A 15,497-nucleotide genomic window follows, 5' to 3' on the forward strand; every position below is an offset into this window, starting at 1 on the left:
AAAATAAATAGGAAGAGGAAGGTGTTTTCATAATACCATCGTGAAAATAAAAAAATATTTTGGAAGGTGGAACTGTAAAATAATTCTGTAGGTTTAACCAGGTGGCTGCTCAGCTTCTCAAAGTTGATTTTGGAGTGTGTGCAGCAGCAGTGTTAGGGAATGTTAAGCAGAGCAGCTCAGGCTGGGATCTTTTAATGAAGGGGGCTAGTCCACATATGGCTCTTATGAAACAATAGGTCCACTGTGGAGACCCACACTTTGCTCCTTGGGCTGCTGGAGGTCTCTGAACGAGGCTCTTTAAATATCTTTTTTGGAGGCTGGGGGGCACAGCTTGTTTGATGGTGTTTCCTGTCTTCAGAATGCTCACACGCACTCAGCGTCTGCAGTGTTTGTATACACAAGGATCAGCAAGCATAGGTTTAGACTGTCTAACGCTGCACTGTGCCCTGGCATAAAAAATGAGGAAAATGGGGGTAAAATAGGGTGAGGACCCAATATGCAAGCACTGCAATAAATTCTTGCAGCCATCTGGAAGTGTTTTACACCTTTTAGACGGCGTCGGAATGTGTGGAGCTCTGCTCGTTTGTCATTTCTGAGCGAAAATGATTTTTTTTTTTTCCCCCCGTCTGCCGAAAAACAAAACAAACAGACTTCACACACACAGACTGCGCTAATAAAAGGAAAAGCTATTTTGTTGGGAATTATGAAGTGTGGAGAAACAGCAGCTTCTCTGTGATCTGCACCAGATGTGTTGTTTCACTGGAACGGTGCTCAAAAATAACATTCAGACATGTCACAATTCTTATTACAGGTGGTCCTTGGGTTACGAGCGGGTTCTGGTCCTAGACTGTGATGTAAGTCGAGTTTTAATGTAAGCCGAACCTTATCATACCTAAATTATCATACCTAAATTAAAGTCACTCGCACTGTCCACAATACACGTGAAGGACATATAAAGTTCAGTCATTAAAAGTTGAATTACAAGAATTAAATGAAACTGTAATAAAACGTCTTAGTTTTATCCTTGTGGTTGTCCTACTTTCTTAAAATATTCTCACAGGCTAGTCTGGAAGGATAACATCTTCTCCCGCATCTTTTTGTAGCAGCGCACAGAATCCATGACCCCTCTAGCATTCATTAGCGTTCAATCATCGATGGCTTTCCTTTTCTTTGACACACTGCTGCCTGGGAGACATAGTGAAGTACAAACAGTCAGCAAATAAGCACTGTTGTCCCTCATCAGTGTTGCTGCGCAGGCACACTGTATTCTTCCGTGACGCATGAGACACAGACGACATTCTTGCACTGCGGCGCAGCACGCATTGTTCCGCTGCATGCGCTGTAACTAGTTCTTGAATGAGTCTCGTGTTTACGGAGCAAAATTAAGTTTTTAATTAAGTTATGGATGTGCATCCATAACCAGACCACATGTATTGTACTCATATCCATCCAGGGTCAAACTTGTATTAACTGCACAGGTATTTCTGAGTCAGATTTCAACATTCTTCACTGTCAGACAAGAGTAAAAAGACGTACAGTGGTGTGAAAAAGTTTTTACCCCCTTCCTGATTTCTTATTTTTTGCATGTTTGTCACACTTAAATGTTTCAGGTCATCAAATACATTTAAATAGGTTTAGGGGGCAATCGCTTTTTAACACAGGGCCGTGTAGGTTTGGATTTTTTTCTCCCTTAATAATAAGAAGTTTCATTTAAAAACTGCATTTTGTGTTCAGTTGTGTTGTCATTGACTCATATTTAAATTTGTTTGATGATCTGAAACATTTAAGTGACAAACATGCAAAAAAATAAGAAATCAAGGAAGGGGGCAAACACTTTTTCACACCACTGTAAATCCCTGCATACCAAAACAAAATAAATCTTAAAAAAAGTAAAATTACTCACTTATCAATTATAGACAGGGTGGCTGACTTCACGCATGATACTTTTTAACATTCTTATGTAAAAGAAATAATATAAAAACATTTCTCTTTTTCTTTGCGCCCTTTTAAGTGTGGATTGCAACCACACAATTAATCCCTGGAGTTAGTTTACCGAAATGGCTTCCACTGTGCATGGAATACAGACTCCTCTTGCAGAAGGACATCTGCTGGATGACTTAAATTACATATGGCACAACAGGTCACATGTTCATTGCCGTTGTTCGTGAGCGACGGAAGCTAACAACAAAATGCTAAATCCAAAATCCATGTTTAATTCCGAAATGTGCCTCACACACTTATAAATCGCATTTGAAGTACAAAATGTATAGGTACTTATCACTAATGAATGACAATATAAGATGATCATTGAACAGATGGAATCAGAGGCACGGTGTAGCCACTCACAGCACAACAACTGTGGTGCATTCCAGGACCACCGAACAAAGTGCGATATCTCAAGAGTTGAGGAAAATAAAAAATCAGTAGCATAAAGACTGGGGTTTTAAGATGAATTTTTCAATGGAAAAAGTATGACTGAACAAACGAGTCCATTGTTCCACAAATTGACGCTAAGCGATATTATTGCCAACATTTTTTGAGACCAAATAAACCACTGTTATGATAATATACTGTATTATATAATAATAATAAATAATGATATATTATAATAATGCAGTATTTCCTTTAATATGTCATCTTTCACTCTAACGTTGCGGAATTTGCATTTGCGACATGTATTTTCTCACAGGCAGTTCGCGCTCTGTCGAACGTTTGCAGCATTTCTTGAAATGCTGGTTTTCCAACTGTATTAAAGAGCAGCATTTCTTTTGCGATGACCTTCTGTGAATGCACACAATTTTGCTCTGTTCCGTTTGTATTTCCAGTACTTTGCCGTCTCAGTGAGTGTTGACTGTCGGCAAGAAGGCTCTGCATTTCAATGGGTAGTTTTTTTCCCCGCATAGGAACACTGGGTCGGGTGGAGATGTTTGGGGTGGCCAAGTTTGTTTTGTTGCCTTTTGTGTTGCTACCACTTTCACATTTTTAAATTCAGCATACTGAAGCATCGTTTTTCCTCCTCATTTCTAAGACGTTACTTTGCATTGCTCCTCACGAGGCTCCACTCATTGGCTGTGTGTATGCTAGCGGCCCCGCCTTCCCCACAGACAAAGTGTCTGTGTGACTGACAAGAGGTCTCACTCTGCTGTTGCGCTATGAAGCGTCAAGGTGCTGAACCAATGCACAGAGTGAAACCTTTTCCTGCCTGTTTGGAGGCGAGAGATGAGGAAAACAGGCACGCATGCACATGGCAGTATATGGAGGCGGGCAAAATTATGATTTATTATCGCAAGTTTTTTTTTTAACGCGAAATCTCGTCACGTTTTAAGCTTGCGAAATCTCGTGACACGGAACACGGATTCCTCCTGCTACATCTTCTTATTCTCTGGCAGACCAGGTGCGCTGTCACAATCTTTATTAGGGGAGATCCGGCACCCCTAATAAAGACATAAACATGTAAAAACCATGGGCTTTTTTAACAGTGCTACATGTATGCTATACATTTTACCTGTATTATTTGTAAATTATGACCGTCTTATGGTGAAGGAGATGTGTTTTTGGAGGGGAAAAAATGCCTATTTTTGGAGGGAAAAAATGTATACTGAATATAGCAAATATAGAACATAAATAAGTGATTTTTACACTGCTGTATACGTTCCATCAAATGCATCACCCTCAAGGTGAGATTGTCCTGTGACTCCTGGTTTCATGACTTTTACACATTTTTTCCTTCATGCAGGAAACTAAAGTTGGAGAAAGAGCTGGCTGGAATGCTGTGGAGGATTCGCTGGGAGGACCTCCAGTTCGAGAGCCCCAATAAATACCACAAACGAGCCGGCAGTCGCCTCACCCTCTCACAGGTGGATGGTTTCCTACTGCGTGGTTTAAGTACAATAACGAACAGGGCAGCAAACGCATACAAATTGCTCAGTTGAGGTTAAAGAAACCAAAAGCACTTCATTTGTTGTGATAGTCAAAAACTGTTCCACCCACATGAGCTCTTATTAAAGTTGGCAGACGTGTCCTCAAACGTCTTTGCTTAATATTGCCTACTGAACAAGTTGTTGCTCTTCTGACAGATTCCATAAGACGTAATGCAAGGTCCAACATCATCACTCCGCACCAGCCTGGTTATCAGTCAGATGCGTCTCTGCCAAGAATCCAAAAATGTTCATTTGACACATTGGATGTTTAGGTTTAGGCTCTGAAAAGCAAAGTAGCAGCCTGGAGAGAGTCAAGATCTTTTGTTTACGCATTCCTGGTTGCTTTCCCAGAGGTTTATTGGAGGTGGCTGCGTTTGCGGTGGCAGTAACATATTAGGTGATTGTTAAAATAAGCTTTTTGCCTGGCCCTCGTCTCCACATTTATAATACCTTGTCACGTTCCTCAAGTATCAGGTTTTGTTGTCTCCAGGCTCACACATCTTCTGTGGGTTTGTCAGGAGCAGCGGCTTTTTTCTCTGCCTCAGTCTCAGCAATAATATGCATGCCTTTTCCAGATTCTATTTTCCAAAGCGCTACAGTGGAACCCATTTAAGTCGACGCCGTTTATATCGACAACCCATCTAGGTGACTTGACATCGTCGTCAAATTCGCACAACTGGCCATGACGCATGTGCATGTCATTTTTATGGCCGCTGTTGGAAAAAAAAAAAACATGAAAGGCAAACCAAATATATTTAAAAATATAAATGAACTTCTTTCTGTTGCTTCTTTTTTGTTTTTTTATCAGGGAGAGCTCGGGGGGTGCTGGTTGAGAAGAGCGATACATGCTTCCATGTTAAAATCTCCAAAAGTTATATAGAGATAATATCTAGCTAAATATAGTGATAAACTTGCTACGTTGGCAACACGGATTCCTCCTGCTACATCTTCTTATTCTCTGGCAGACCAGGTGCGCATGAGGTGTGTTCCGATGCAGAGTTGCGATGTCATCTACTGTACGGAGTACAACAAGCTACAGTCGCAGAGTGTCGCATTATGATGTGTCTATGAGCGTGGGCAAAAAGATGTATTTGTGGCGTTACAAATGTATTCTTGGCAAACCGCCACAAACAAATACATGTATGGCAAACTCTGACCGTGTTCTTCTGATTATTAAACAGTGAAGCTGGTATCAACACACATTGTTGACATAAAATTTGAAATCCAACAGGGTAATTTCTATGAGTGTATTTGTGGTTACCGTATTTTCCGGACTATAAATCATACCTTTTCATAGTTTGGCTGGCCTTGCCACTTATCCTCAGATGTGACTTAATATCTGTATATAATTGAGCATCTGCTTTACTGTAAGTTACAGTGGGGTGCTGGGGGTTTTTATGGGTCTTGTGGGCGCAATAATTCATTGAGTCAAGTTCGTCACGCAGTCAGGCACACAAATTGAATGATAACAGGGCGTACCGGGTGATTTTTGTGACAGAATACTTTCGAATAGGCTTCTGCCTTGGAGACTATGTGTCTGTAAATAATGTGCAACTATGATACGATGCCTGTGGATTGAGAAATGTGGCATTTTAGACAGCAGTGTTGTTTATTTGGGCTCTAACTGTGTCACCCTTGGAGATTGTGGCTGCTGTGTCAGCCACTGGCTAACTAAATACACACATATGATTTTCAGTTTATTTGAATTCATTTGTGAATACAAAAATGACGTTTTGGTGTTAAAATACGACTGTTTGATATGTTTCTACACACTGGGATGGGTCCAGGTTTCATTTCAGAACTTTCTGACATTTATTATACAGGTACGTTTTTATTGTATAGTTAAACAAATTACTTATTTCAGCTTCTGTAGCTTTAGTTTGTCTCCTTGTTGGTGTACTGTAAACATTGCCCTCTCCCTCTGGCTGCATCTTCTTCTCTCGTGAATTTAATGTCGAGAGGCGCCATGACACGCCTAAAGAAAAGCTCGGAAATACTGGTAAATGCACCTTATAATCCACTGCGATTTATATATGTTTTTTTTCCTCTGTTTTTGACTGGTGCAACTTATACTCTGGTTTTATAGTCCAGAAAATATGTAAAAAATCAATAAAACGAACCGAGGGGTAACAGGAAAGGAAGCGCCACTTTCTGTACCTTCAGCGCTTTGACACAGCACTAAAAGTATTTTCTTCCTTCGCAACAGATTTCAGAAATGCATGCAAATCGGTGTCACCAAATCGCTGCGGGTTCGAAAATCAACCGCTTGTGTCGTCGTGAGTCAGCCAATCCACTGCACTGTTACCAGTATTTGCATGATAAATAAATCTGAAAATGATGATGCTCGCTGTCTACACGCACTGCCTCCACAATTGACTGATTCACTCAGAGAGAACATATTTACACAAGACCTTCAGCTGATGTTTTGAAAACCCAAAAACACTTTAGTTTTTTTTCTCTCTCTCTCTCTCTTTTTTTTTTAAATGATTTCATTCTGCAGCAAAGTCTGAAGGTGCCACAATTCAATCCTCTTTGCTCCAATCGACTCAAGGCTAACACACTTTATTTTCATTCTTTTATTCGCAGAGAGGCTCCAGCTATGGCTCCCTGATAACCGCTCATGGAAAATATCAGCTATTTGCAAAAACGGGCTATTTTAAGGTAAGGCTGGGTGAGTTCTGACATTTTAAACTCTCTCCTTTGCCACCTCCACATGTACACGCTCGCTGAGAAAGCTGGAGTTGAGAGAGAGAGAGAGAGAGAGAGAGAGAGTGCGTGGGCACATTTCGGTAGTTGGTTTTAATGTGAACTGCAGAATGCGTCATTTTTCCTTTTCTCTTTCTTTCTTTTTCTCTCTACTGTCTCTTTTTACACTCCCGCCCGCCGCCTGGACACGGCCATCAACTTGTTGCTGATGTTAATTTATCTGTTTAAGGTGAAGGAGGTGTGAGGAAATGTGTCTCCATAATGAGAACACTGTCTTTGTGTTTAGCTGCATGGTGTGGGTTACAGTATGTATTAGTGCTGGTGTCTCAGTGAACCCTGAATACCAATTAAGTATTTCCATGGGCGGTAAACGGTCAATCTACCTCTTTTCGCTGGGGTTCCGTTTCGGAAGCAGCAGCGAAAAACTGAAAAAATTGATACTCCCATAAAAATGACCGTTTTTGTTACCCGGCTGGCCTCCTGTCAAACCCTCCTGCTGGTTGATGTTGACGACATCCGGATCAAACTTTGCACTAAAAGTGACTGTTGTAATTATTAGATTGGATTCATCTCCAGATCCCTCCCCTTCTCTCTTCAATATGCCTCACACGCTTATTCGACACATTTTAAAGTATAAAATGTATACGTACTCGCCACTAATGAGTGATAATGTAAGGGCATCCATGAACACATGGAATCGGACACAGCTATGTTGCATTCAAGGACCGCCAAACAAGTGCAACATTTCAATGTTGACGAAGAAACATTATCAGTGAAGCATAAAGACATAAACATGTAAAAATGGTGGGCTTTGTAACAGTGGTACGTCTATTCTGTACAGTTTATTTTAAAATGATTGAATATGTGGTAAATATGTTTTTTTTAAATACATTTATGTTTGGCCAAAAGTACAAGAATTGTATTTGTGAATGCTGAATCACAAATATGCAGGAATCTTGGTTAGCGTCTTTAATCCATTCCACAAGCTCCAACTCAAACTGAACTTTCCCATAAGAAATAATGCAAATCCAATCCAATCGTCCCTCGCTACATCGCAGTTCGAAAATCACACCCTCACTCTATCATGGTTTTTCAAAAATGTATTAATTCATAATCGCTATTTTGTGGTTGTATGTGGTCTATTAATAGTAAAAAAGCAAAGTGTACATATTCATGTCCTGAATTAAACATTTTCAAGCATAAAAATAGCTAAATGAACAAAAATACAAATATAAGGCATTCGAAAGGCATGATATGAAGTGTAATACAGTATTAGCGACTTGTGTGCACCTTTAAGAATCGGGGCCTGGGAAGTGACGTGTGTTGACGTTGGCTGGCTCGCGGTGACTGTTAGCTGAGTGCTACCAGCAGGTTTGTTAGCCGTGTAGAGAGCGGCAGATCCTCTGTGAATGTTCACTGCATGTGTTCTCTCCTTGTTAATAAAGCGATTGAAGTGCATCGTGACTGTCTCCTTAACCACAAACAGCTGCAGTAGAGTACTTGTAGTATCCTACACTGGTCTGTAGGTGTCAATAATGTTACATTGATGAGACAATAGCCAGTACGCTGTCAATGCTAATGTGTGAGTCTGCCTTATCTTACTTATGTCTAAATCGGAAAACGTAAATTCATTCAGGTCTGGAACCAATTAACCGCGATAAACAAGGGATGACTGCAATCCATTATGGACACCCAAAAATATGAAACACTTTTATATAAATGAACATTTAACGTCACTTTTACCTTGATTGAAGAGTTGATTGTTGACCAACATGGCAATGATGAGCATCGAAGAAGAAGGAGATCCACACCTTGGGGTTTTATTTCTTGAATTCAATATTGTTTCTCACCTTCTTTGTCAAAATGTCGACACTCGCAACTGTCTTTGGCTCCATCGGGGGTTATTTTGTGGCCACGATAAAAGGAAAAGCAGATACTTGTGGCCTAACTGTGTTAGTTAGCAAAGAACTACAGATGACGTTAAAGACAGATAACAGAGCTGGGGAACAATGATTTCTGGTTCTGATATCCATTTTGTTAGCATGCTAACAGGCTGCAAACAAGGACAATTTGTAATAAAAATGTGTTAAAAACACAGTTGGACTCAGGCAGTGTAATAATTAACAACAAGACGCGTCATATTGTGCGCTAACCGGAAAACGTACGTGAACGAGTCGTACATTTTTGCCGTAAACCTCAAAACACGCTAACTGAGGTTCCACAGCATATTTTAGTCTTGAAATGATAGAAATCTTTGCCTGATGTTAGTGAACTTGACCTCATCTTAAGTTTGTGCCTCTGATGTGTGTCGAACGCAGGGCAACTTGGTGGCCATCAAACATGTCAACAAGAAGAGGATCGAGCTAACCAGGCAGGTTCTACTGGAGCTAAAGCATGTAAGTGTTTGTTTATTTGGCGTTAACTTGGGGGAGGTCACATTTGGGTGTGTCAGTGTTAATTGGTGTTATTTAACAACTAATGATAACGAGATTTACTGGTATTTGGTGAAAGCCCTCCTTTATCGTACATAACCTGCCCAATGACGCTCATGTTTCCCAGACATGGCGCCAAGTAGGTGTGGCCATTTTCAGATTGACAAAATTGTCGACTAATGTGTTTGCCGTTACCCTGCATGACTTGAAAAATCTGTCACTGCAGAGCAGACTGTTACAATGTCTGCCTTTGGAAGCCCCGAATGTGTGTATCCACCCTGCTTTCAACGTCAAGACAGCCCTGCACTGAAACCTTGGCTGTTGCGCTAACAAGAAGGGCCGATCTGAACAACATGTACTCAGTAAATGTTAAATGAAACAACCGTGAGCTGACTGAACTACAAATACCTTCTCACATTCATCTTGGTTTTAAAACGCACGCAGTGTTAAGGTTCAGCTCAAACGGTTTACCAGTTATTTATTTTTCATTGTTTTCTGTGTTGAAAGGTGAATTTTTCAGCATTGCTGTTGAGTCGGGTGTCTCTGGGGGGGGGGGAAATGAAAGGATACAGTGTGCTAAAACCAATCCACTGTTGGTTAGTATATGCCAGTGCTTCTCAAATAGTGGGGCGGGCCACCCCCACGGGAAGGCGCGCGGTGAACTGTCAGGGAGGCCGTGAGAGGCAGGGACGACTTTCAATCTTACTGCAGACCTGCCAACATGTACAAATTTATCGTACTCAACATGCAATTTGACTCTTGTTTCACAGCTCTCCATTTTGTTGCATTTTCCTGGTTTCAGTTTCGAGTTCAGTCTGTACAGTACAGATAATTAAATAGATATTATCAGTTTCTCAATAGTATTTCAAACCGGGGGTGGCATGAAAACATTTCTGTTCCCTGCGGGGGCCTGCCAGAAGTTAATTGAGAACCACTGGTTTATGCTAAGCGATCTAGAAGGTTCTGATTACTCATTAAATATAGTGACAAGTTGGCAACAATGATCCCTCCTGCTTCGTCTTCTTATTCTCTGTTAAACCAGGTGAGTTGTAACGTGTTTATGAGCGTGTGATGACATACTGTCGCACCAAATCTGTAACACTGTATTTGTGCAAAATACATTTAACACAAATGTGTCGCACAAAAACTTTCATACCCAAGAAAGGGGGGCAAATAAGTGTCAGTGGTGATTGTAGTGCTGAGATAGCAGACTGTTCAAGTGAGTCATTACAAGAATTAAGGCCAAATAATTTTAAACGCATTTTTCACATAACATATACAGCGGTACCTCAGTTTTTGTCAGTCTTTTAAAAAGGTCAGACAAAAATTGAAGCAATATTTCCCTTAGGGTATAATGTAAATCCAATGAATCCGTTCCAGACGCCTAAAAATATGACCAAAATCATTATTGTTTTACATGCAGGAAGCAATGTAAAATAATTATAAATGACAAATGAAGTGGATAAATGGACATTTAACATCTTGTATCCTTATTGACGACCCTTTTGCAACATTAGCGTCCTTGATGTCTTCTTTCTCTGACGGGATGGAATTTATTGTTGATGTGGCAAACTAACTAGTTTTTCTAATATTCTCATTTGAGTTTGCCAAAGGAGTATGCCTTACAGGGTACCATAGTATTGTGTAAACTAAGTTTTGGTGCTGGGTGTGTGTATTCATCCAATGGATGAATAAACCAGCAATGCTGGGAGTATTCTTCGTCCACATCTTTATTAATATAACACACCAAAGCACAAAACCCAACAGTTTGTTACACACAATGTTGTACGAGAACATAAGCAAAATTTTGTCGAACATTTTTGTGAAAAAATGAATCATCAACTGTGGTTTGACTGTATTGTTAAGTAACATCTTTTTATCACAATGCAAATCTGCCCTTTTATTGGAATCGTGTGTCTCAGCTCTGCATTTTTGGGCTTGCCATGTGAGTCACAGCCGGTTAGAGAAGATCAGTCAAGGCTTCCTGGAAGCCTCCGTGGCCTCTCAGTCACTCAGCAGGCCACATAGGAGAGGGGCGGCTGTCTGAACTGGCAGCTTCTCAGACCTCCCAGAGGCCCGATCGCCCGTCAAACCTCAGCTCATGAAAAAGCCAACCAAATGAGGACCACTGGTGGAAACTTAACCACTTGTCTCCCAGCAGCCCCCCCCCCCCCCCCCCCCCCCCGCCCCAACTCCCCACCCCCAGTCCTCTTCACCAGTCAATGTTCAGCAGGGGAAATTATGTAGGCCAAAGGGTAGGCTAACATCTCCCAGGCTGTGAAACAGAAGCAACTCTTTGGTTTTGCTGTAACTCATGACCTTTGAGGGAAAAGTATGCTGCTGAAATTAAGAACACCGTTTTTTTTTAGCTTCAGAGATATATTTGTTTAGTGCTGCTTGGCTGTCAGACTGACGGCACCAGGGCGATATCCATGGGACCTTCTTAGTCCCAGAATCAATCATCTAATTAATCGAAATTGCTTTTTAACAAGTTTATTCATTCGTGTTTTTTTTAAAGATTGGATTTTTAGTGTCTTCTATGCAGAGTTCAGCCCGCTTGGCTACGGTGCTACTGCTCGTACATCCTTCTCAACACATCTTTTTTCCATGCACACACTGCCTCATTCATAAGCTCCAAGGCCAATTTATGCACTTGCACATGTTTCGGCTGGGTGCAACTGAGCAGGAACACGTAGAAAAAGACATTGTGCCAACTAGCCGACTGCAAGTACACCATTTTGATGAAATGCTGGCAGAGGTAATCCCACAAGTCTGAATCGAAATGAGTTGCCAGTGTCCTCTGTTTCCACAGGCTTGGAGAGATGTGATGTTTGGAAAGTTACACTGTGTCTGTGTGTTATTTTCAGATGAGAGATGTCCAGTTTAACCATCTGACCCGCTTCATCGGGGCCTGCATTGACCCTCCCAACATATGCATTATAACTGAGTACTGTCCCAGGGGCAGCCTGCAGGTAACGTCCACATTTCTATCAACAATTCCCTGTTGTGACAATAGGAATTACATCCATCCCTTTTCCATGCCCATTTATTGTCACTAGGGTCGCGGGTGTAAGCTGGAGCCTAACCCAGCCGACTTTTTGGGCGAGAGGCGGTGCAGAGCACATATAGACAAACAATCATTCACACTCACATTCATACCTATGGACAATTTAAAGTCCCCAATTGACCTAACAGGCATATTTTTGGAATGTGGGAGGAAACCGGAGTACTCGGAGAAAACCCACACACGCACGAGGAGAACATTCAAACTCCACAAAGAGATGCCCAAACGGAGATTCAAACCCAGATTGTCCTGATCTCCTGACTGTCCAGCCAACATGCTAATTCATGTCAAAAATTCAGAAGTCCATAAGCCATCGTTTGAGATTGGTTTTAAATGTAGCGAGGGTCTTGTTACCACTTACCACTCGTGGTGGACTTTAGCTTGATAAACTCATTCAAAGATGGTGCAGTGAGCCCATTTAAAACTTTATATATTGAGCAGGCTAGGTTAGATTTTCTAAAATTCTCGAAACGAAGCCTACCATCGTCCTTCGCCACTATGCGCTTCAAATTTCACAGTTTCACTCAATCACAAATATATCAATTAATAAATCATGCAATTTTCTGGTTAAATATGGCCTATTATTAGTCCAAATATATGCATATTTGAGCAAATTGTGCATATTTTTGTTTAAATTAGACCTTTTCCAGCATAGAAATAGCTAAATGACCTGAAATACTAATGTAAGGGATTCAGAAGACGCATTCAAAGACATAGTGATATGTAGTAGGGGTGTCGCAAGATCTCGTCACAAGATCTCGCGAGATTTCTCATTCAGGAAAAAAAATGTCTCGTGGGAACTAGGCCAGGGACAATAATAAATAAATTAATCAATCACACAGTAAATGAAAATGAACTCGATAATTTAGCCGTCCTCAATATATCACCATGTTCATGCGTGTCTCTTTGTGCATTGGTTTCAGCACCTTGGCGCGTTTGTTCCATAGAACAACGGCATGAACGGAGTGAGCCCTTATGTCAGTCATACAGCCTCTTTATCTCAGTGGATGGAGGCAGGGTCGGTAGCGTACACACAGAGTGTATTTTTTATTGTACTTTTCTTAAAAGTAAAGTTAAAATCTAAGCTTGTCTCCTTCTTGTAGACCCAATCTCTTGTATCGTCTTGTCTTGTGAACTGAGTGTCTCGTGACATCCCTAATATGTAGTATTTTACACTGTTAATTATCTCACAGCAGGCACAATAATCCCTAATGTGAGCTACTGTTGTGGCCGTAATCAACACCACAACATAAAATTAAACTCTGAACCACCGACGTCACTTCCTGTCCGTGCCACGGGAACACATTTACAGCAACAGACACATGTATGAGTCAAATTTATGTCTTAAATGGCTTATTTTCTATTATTATGTTTACTATATTGGCTAATAAGTGTGTAGATGTGACTATATGGGTGTTATTTCATGTCTAGAGGGCTCTAGTAATCTTAAAAATGTATTTAGAAGGTCGTAAACAAGTTTTCTATGCTCAAATTACGAAAATATTCCATTTATAAATAAGGAATCCTACTTTGTGGAAATTCACTTATCACTGTTGGGTCTGGAACCAATTAACCACGCTAAACAAGGAATTATTGAACTGTATTTATGAAGATTTTTTTTTAGCAAATATTTTTAAAGCTTTTTAAAAAAAGTGATTCTATAGCTTGGGGAAACATTGGGGAAACTAAGCAAATGCTCCAAAAAAGGCTTTATCAACATCGCAGGGACAATTCTAGTGGTCCTCAATCAGCAGTACATCTACACCTTAAAGCTACCAATCACTCTTTTGAGGACAGCGAGGTAAAGATTTTGGCCAAAGAAAACAGATGGTTTGAAAGAGGAGTAAAGGAAGCTATTTTTGTCAAACAACAGAACCCATCATTGAATCGGAATGGTGGTTTGAGGTTTAATTTGGACCCTGTGTTCAGCAGGTTACTGAGACCAAAACCCACAGCTCTTAGTCTTGCAAATGAGGTGAAGCCAGGGCCGAGCCAGAACAATAGATGCTAACGAGCCAGTATCAGAGTCGTTCATACCCAATTCAGGGAGCGACACTTCCCTTTTATCGGAGGTGTTAATAGCAGGATAGGATTATACCACTACTCCGCCCAGGCTTAGTGTAAGGAACCAATAGGAGGAGGGTGTTGGCACACCAATTCCACCCACTCTTACTGTATTTAAGGCCTAGGCTACCAGCACTTATTAGTTCGCTGACGAAGCTCTTCGGATGAGGAGCGAAACGTCCGACACCTTCTTCACAGAAGTACAGATGACGTCTCAAGAAGCCTTTCCCTCGATGGACAACTCCTGTACGACTGAGAGCCTACACAGACCTATTGCTTTTAAGGTTGTCAAGATTGTGACCAGTTAGTCATGCAGTATTCAAAATGAGAAAAAAATATGCAATGGAGAAATATTTTCAGAGCATTTTCTGACAATGATGATGCGATTTGCCTAAAATTATGGTATTACAATGGACAATTTTGGATATGTTTTTTAGCTGATTTTTTTAAAAGATCAAGTAGAGCCCAAGCGAACGGCAAGATCTTCGAATTCAAGCACAAACTGGAGCTCATCTTTTTTCAGAAAGACGTAATGAAGACTTTTCTGGTGGGCATTCCGCAAATAACATGCAGACAGTTTTTTTTACAGTTTAGTGAAAGAGCTTGGTAAACAGCTGACATATGATAAGCATAAAAAACTTACAGTCAAACACAGATTTGATGTTGTGATGTGTGATTCAAGGTGACTTGAGCAACGCTAACAGTGCCGTTCGTGCATAGCTTTATTATTATCACCACATACAACACATAAAAGGGTAAAATCTAACTCTGATTTTGCAGTGCACATCAACATGATGTTGCAAACCAACAGTCTGAGTCAAAACTGGAGTAAAGTTGCGGTAACTGGATAAAACGGCAAAGGTGCGAAAAAGTGCGGGGATGGACTGAATTTGCGTGAAAGAATGTCAGGCATCCGACCTGAAGGTGTTTTCTCTCAAATGGCGGCTGTCTTGTCTGATGTGTTTTCTGCCTTCTGTTATGTATTAGTTTTGACTGTGTGCCTTGCAGGACATTCTGGAGAACGAGAGCATCAACCTGGATTGGATGTTCCGCTACTCGCTGATCAACGACATAGTGAAGGTACATTTTATATTTTCGCAGGAATGCTAACAATAACATGTTCAGCGGTACAGTGGATGCTTTGTGAGGCACAGAGACACACAAAACCCACCTAGGTTGTTGCCATGGTTTCAGGCAGATGTGTGTGAGCCTGCACAGACAGTATGAAGTGAAATACAGAAAATATTGCCATTACACTGTGGAGTGGGAGACAAAACATCATTTTGAACAGTGCAAGTATTTTCTTACAGC

The 15,497-nt window shown here is 40.9% G+C and overlaps 1 protein-coding gene across 1 annotated transcript in view; it reads left to right on the forward strand.

Moving 5' to 3' along the window:
• The window catches only part of npr2 (natriuretic peptide receptor 2), a 100,605-nt gene that overhangs the window by 59,672 nt on the left and 25,436 nt on the right, over positions 1-15,497 (forward strand). The window contains exons 8-12 of the mRNA XM_054756654.1: positions 3,737-3,857; positions 6,507-6,581; positions 8,945-9,022; positions 11,926-12,030; positions 15,195-15,266. Coding sequence (XP_054612629.1) covers positions 3,737-3,857; positions 6,507-6,581; positions 8,945-9,022; positions 11,926-12,030; positions 15,195-15,266 — 451 coding nt within the window. The remainder of the gene's footprint in view (positions 1-3,736; positions 3,858-6,506; positions 6,582-8,944; positions 9,023-11,925; positions 12,031-15,194; positions 15,267-15,497) is intronic.

The sequence above is a fragment of the Dunckerocampus dactyliophorus genome, chromosome 17, assembly GCF_027744805.1.
Source record: "Dunckerocampus dactyliophorus isolate RoL2022-P2 chromosome 17, RoL_Ddac_1.1, whole genome shotgun sequence".
Lineage (NCBI taxonomy): Eukaryota > Metazoa > Chordata > Actinopteri > Syngnathiformes > Syngnathidae > Dunckerocampus > Dunckerocampus dactyliophorus.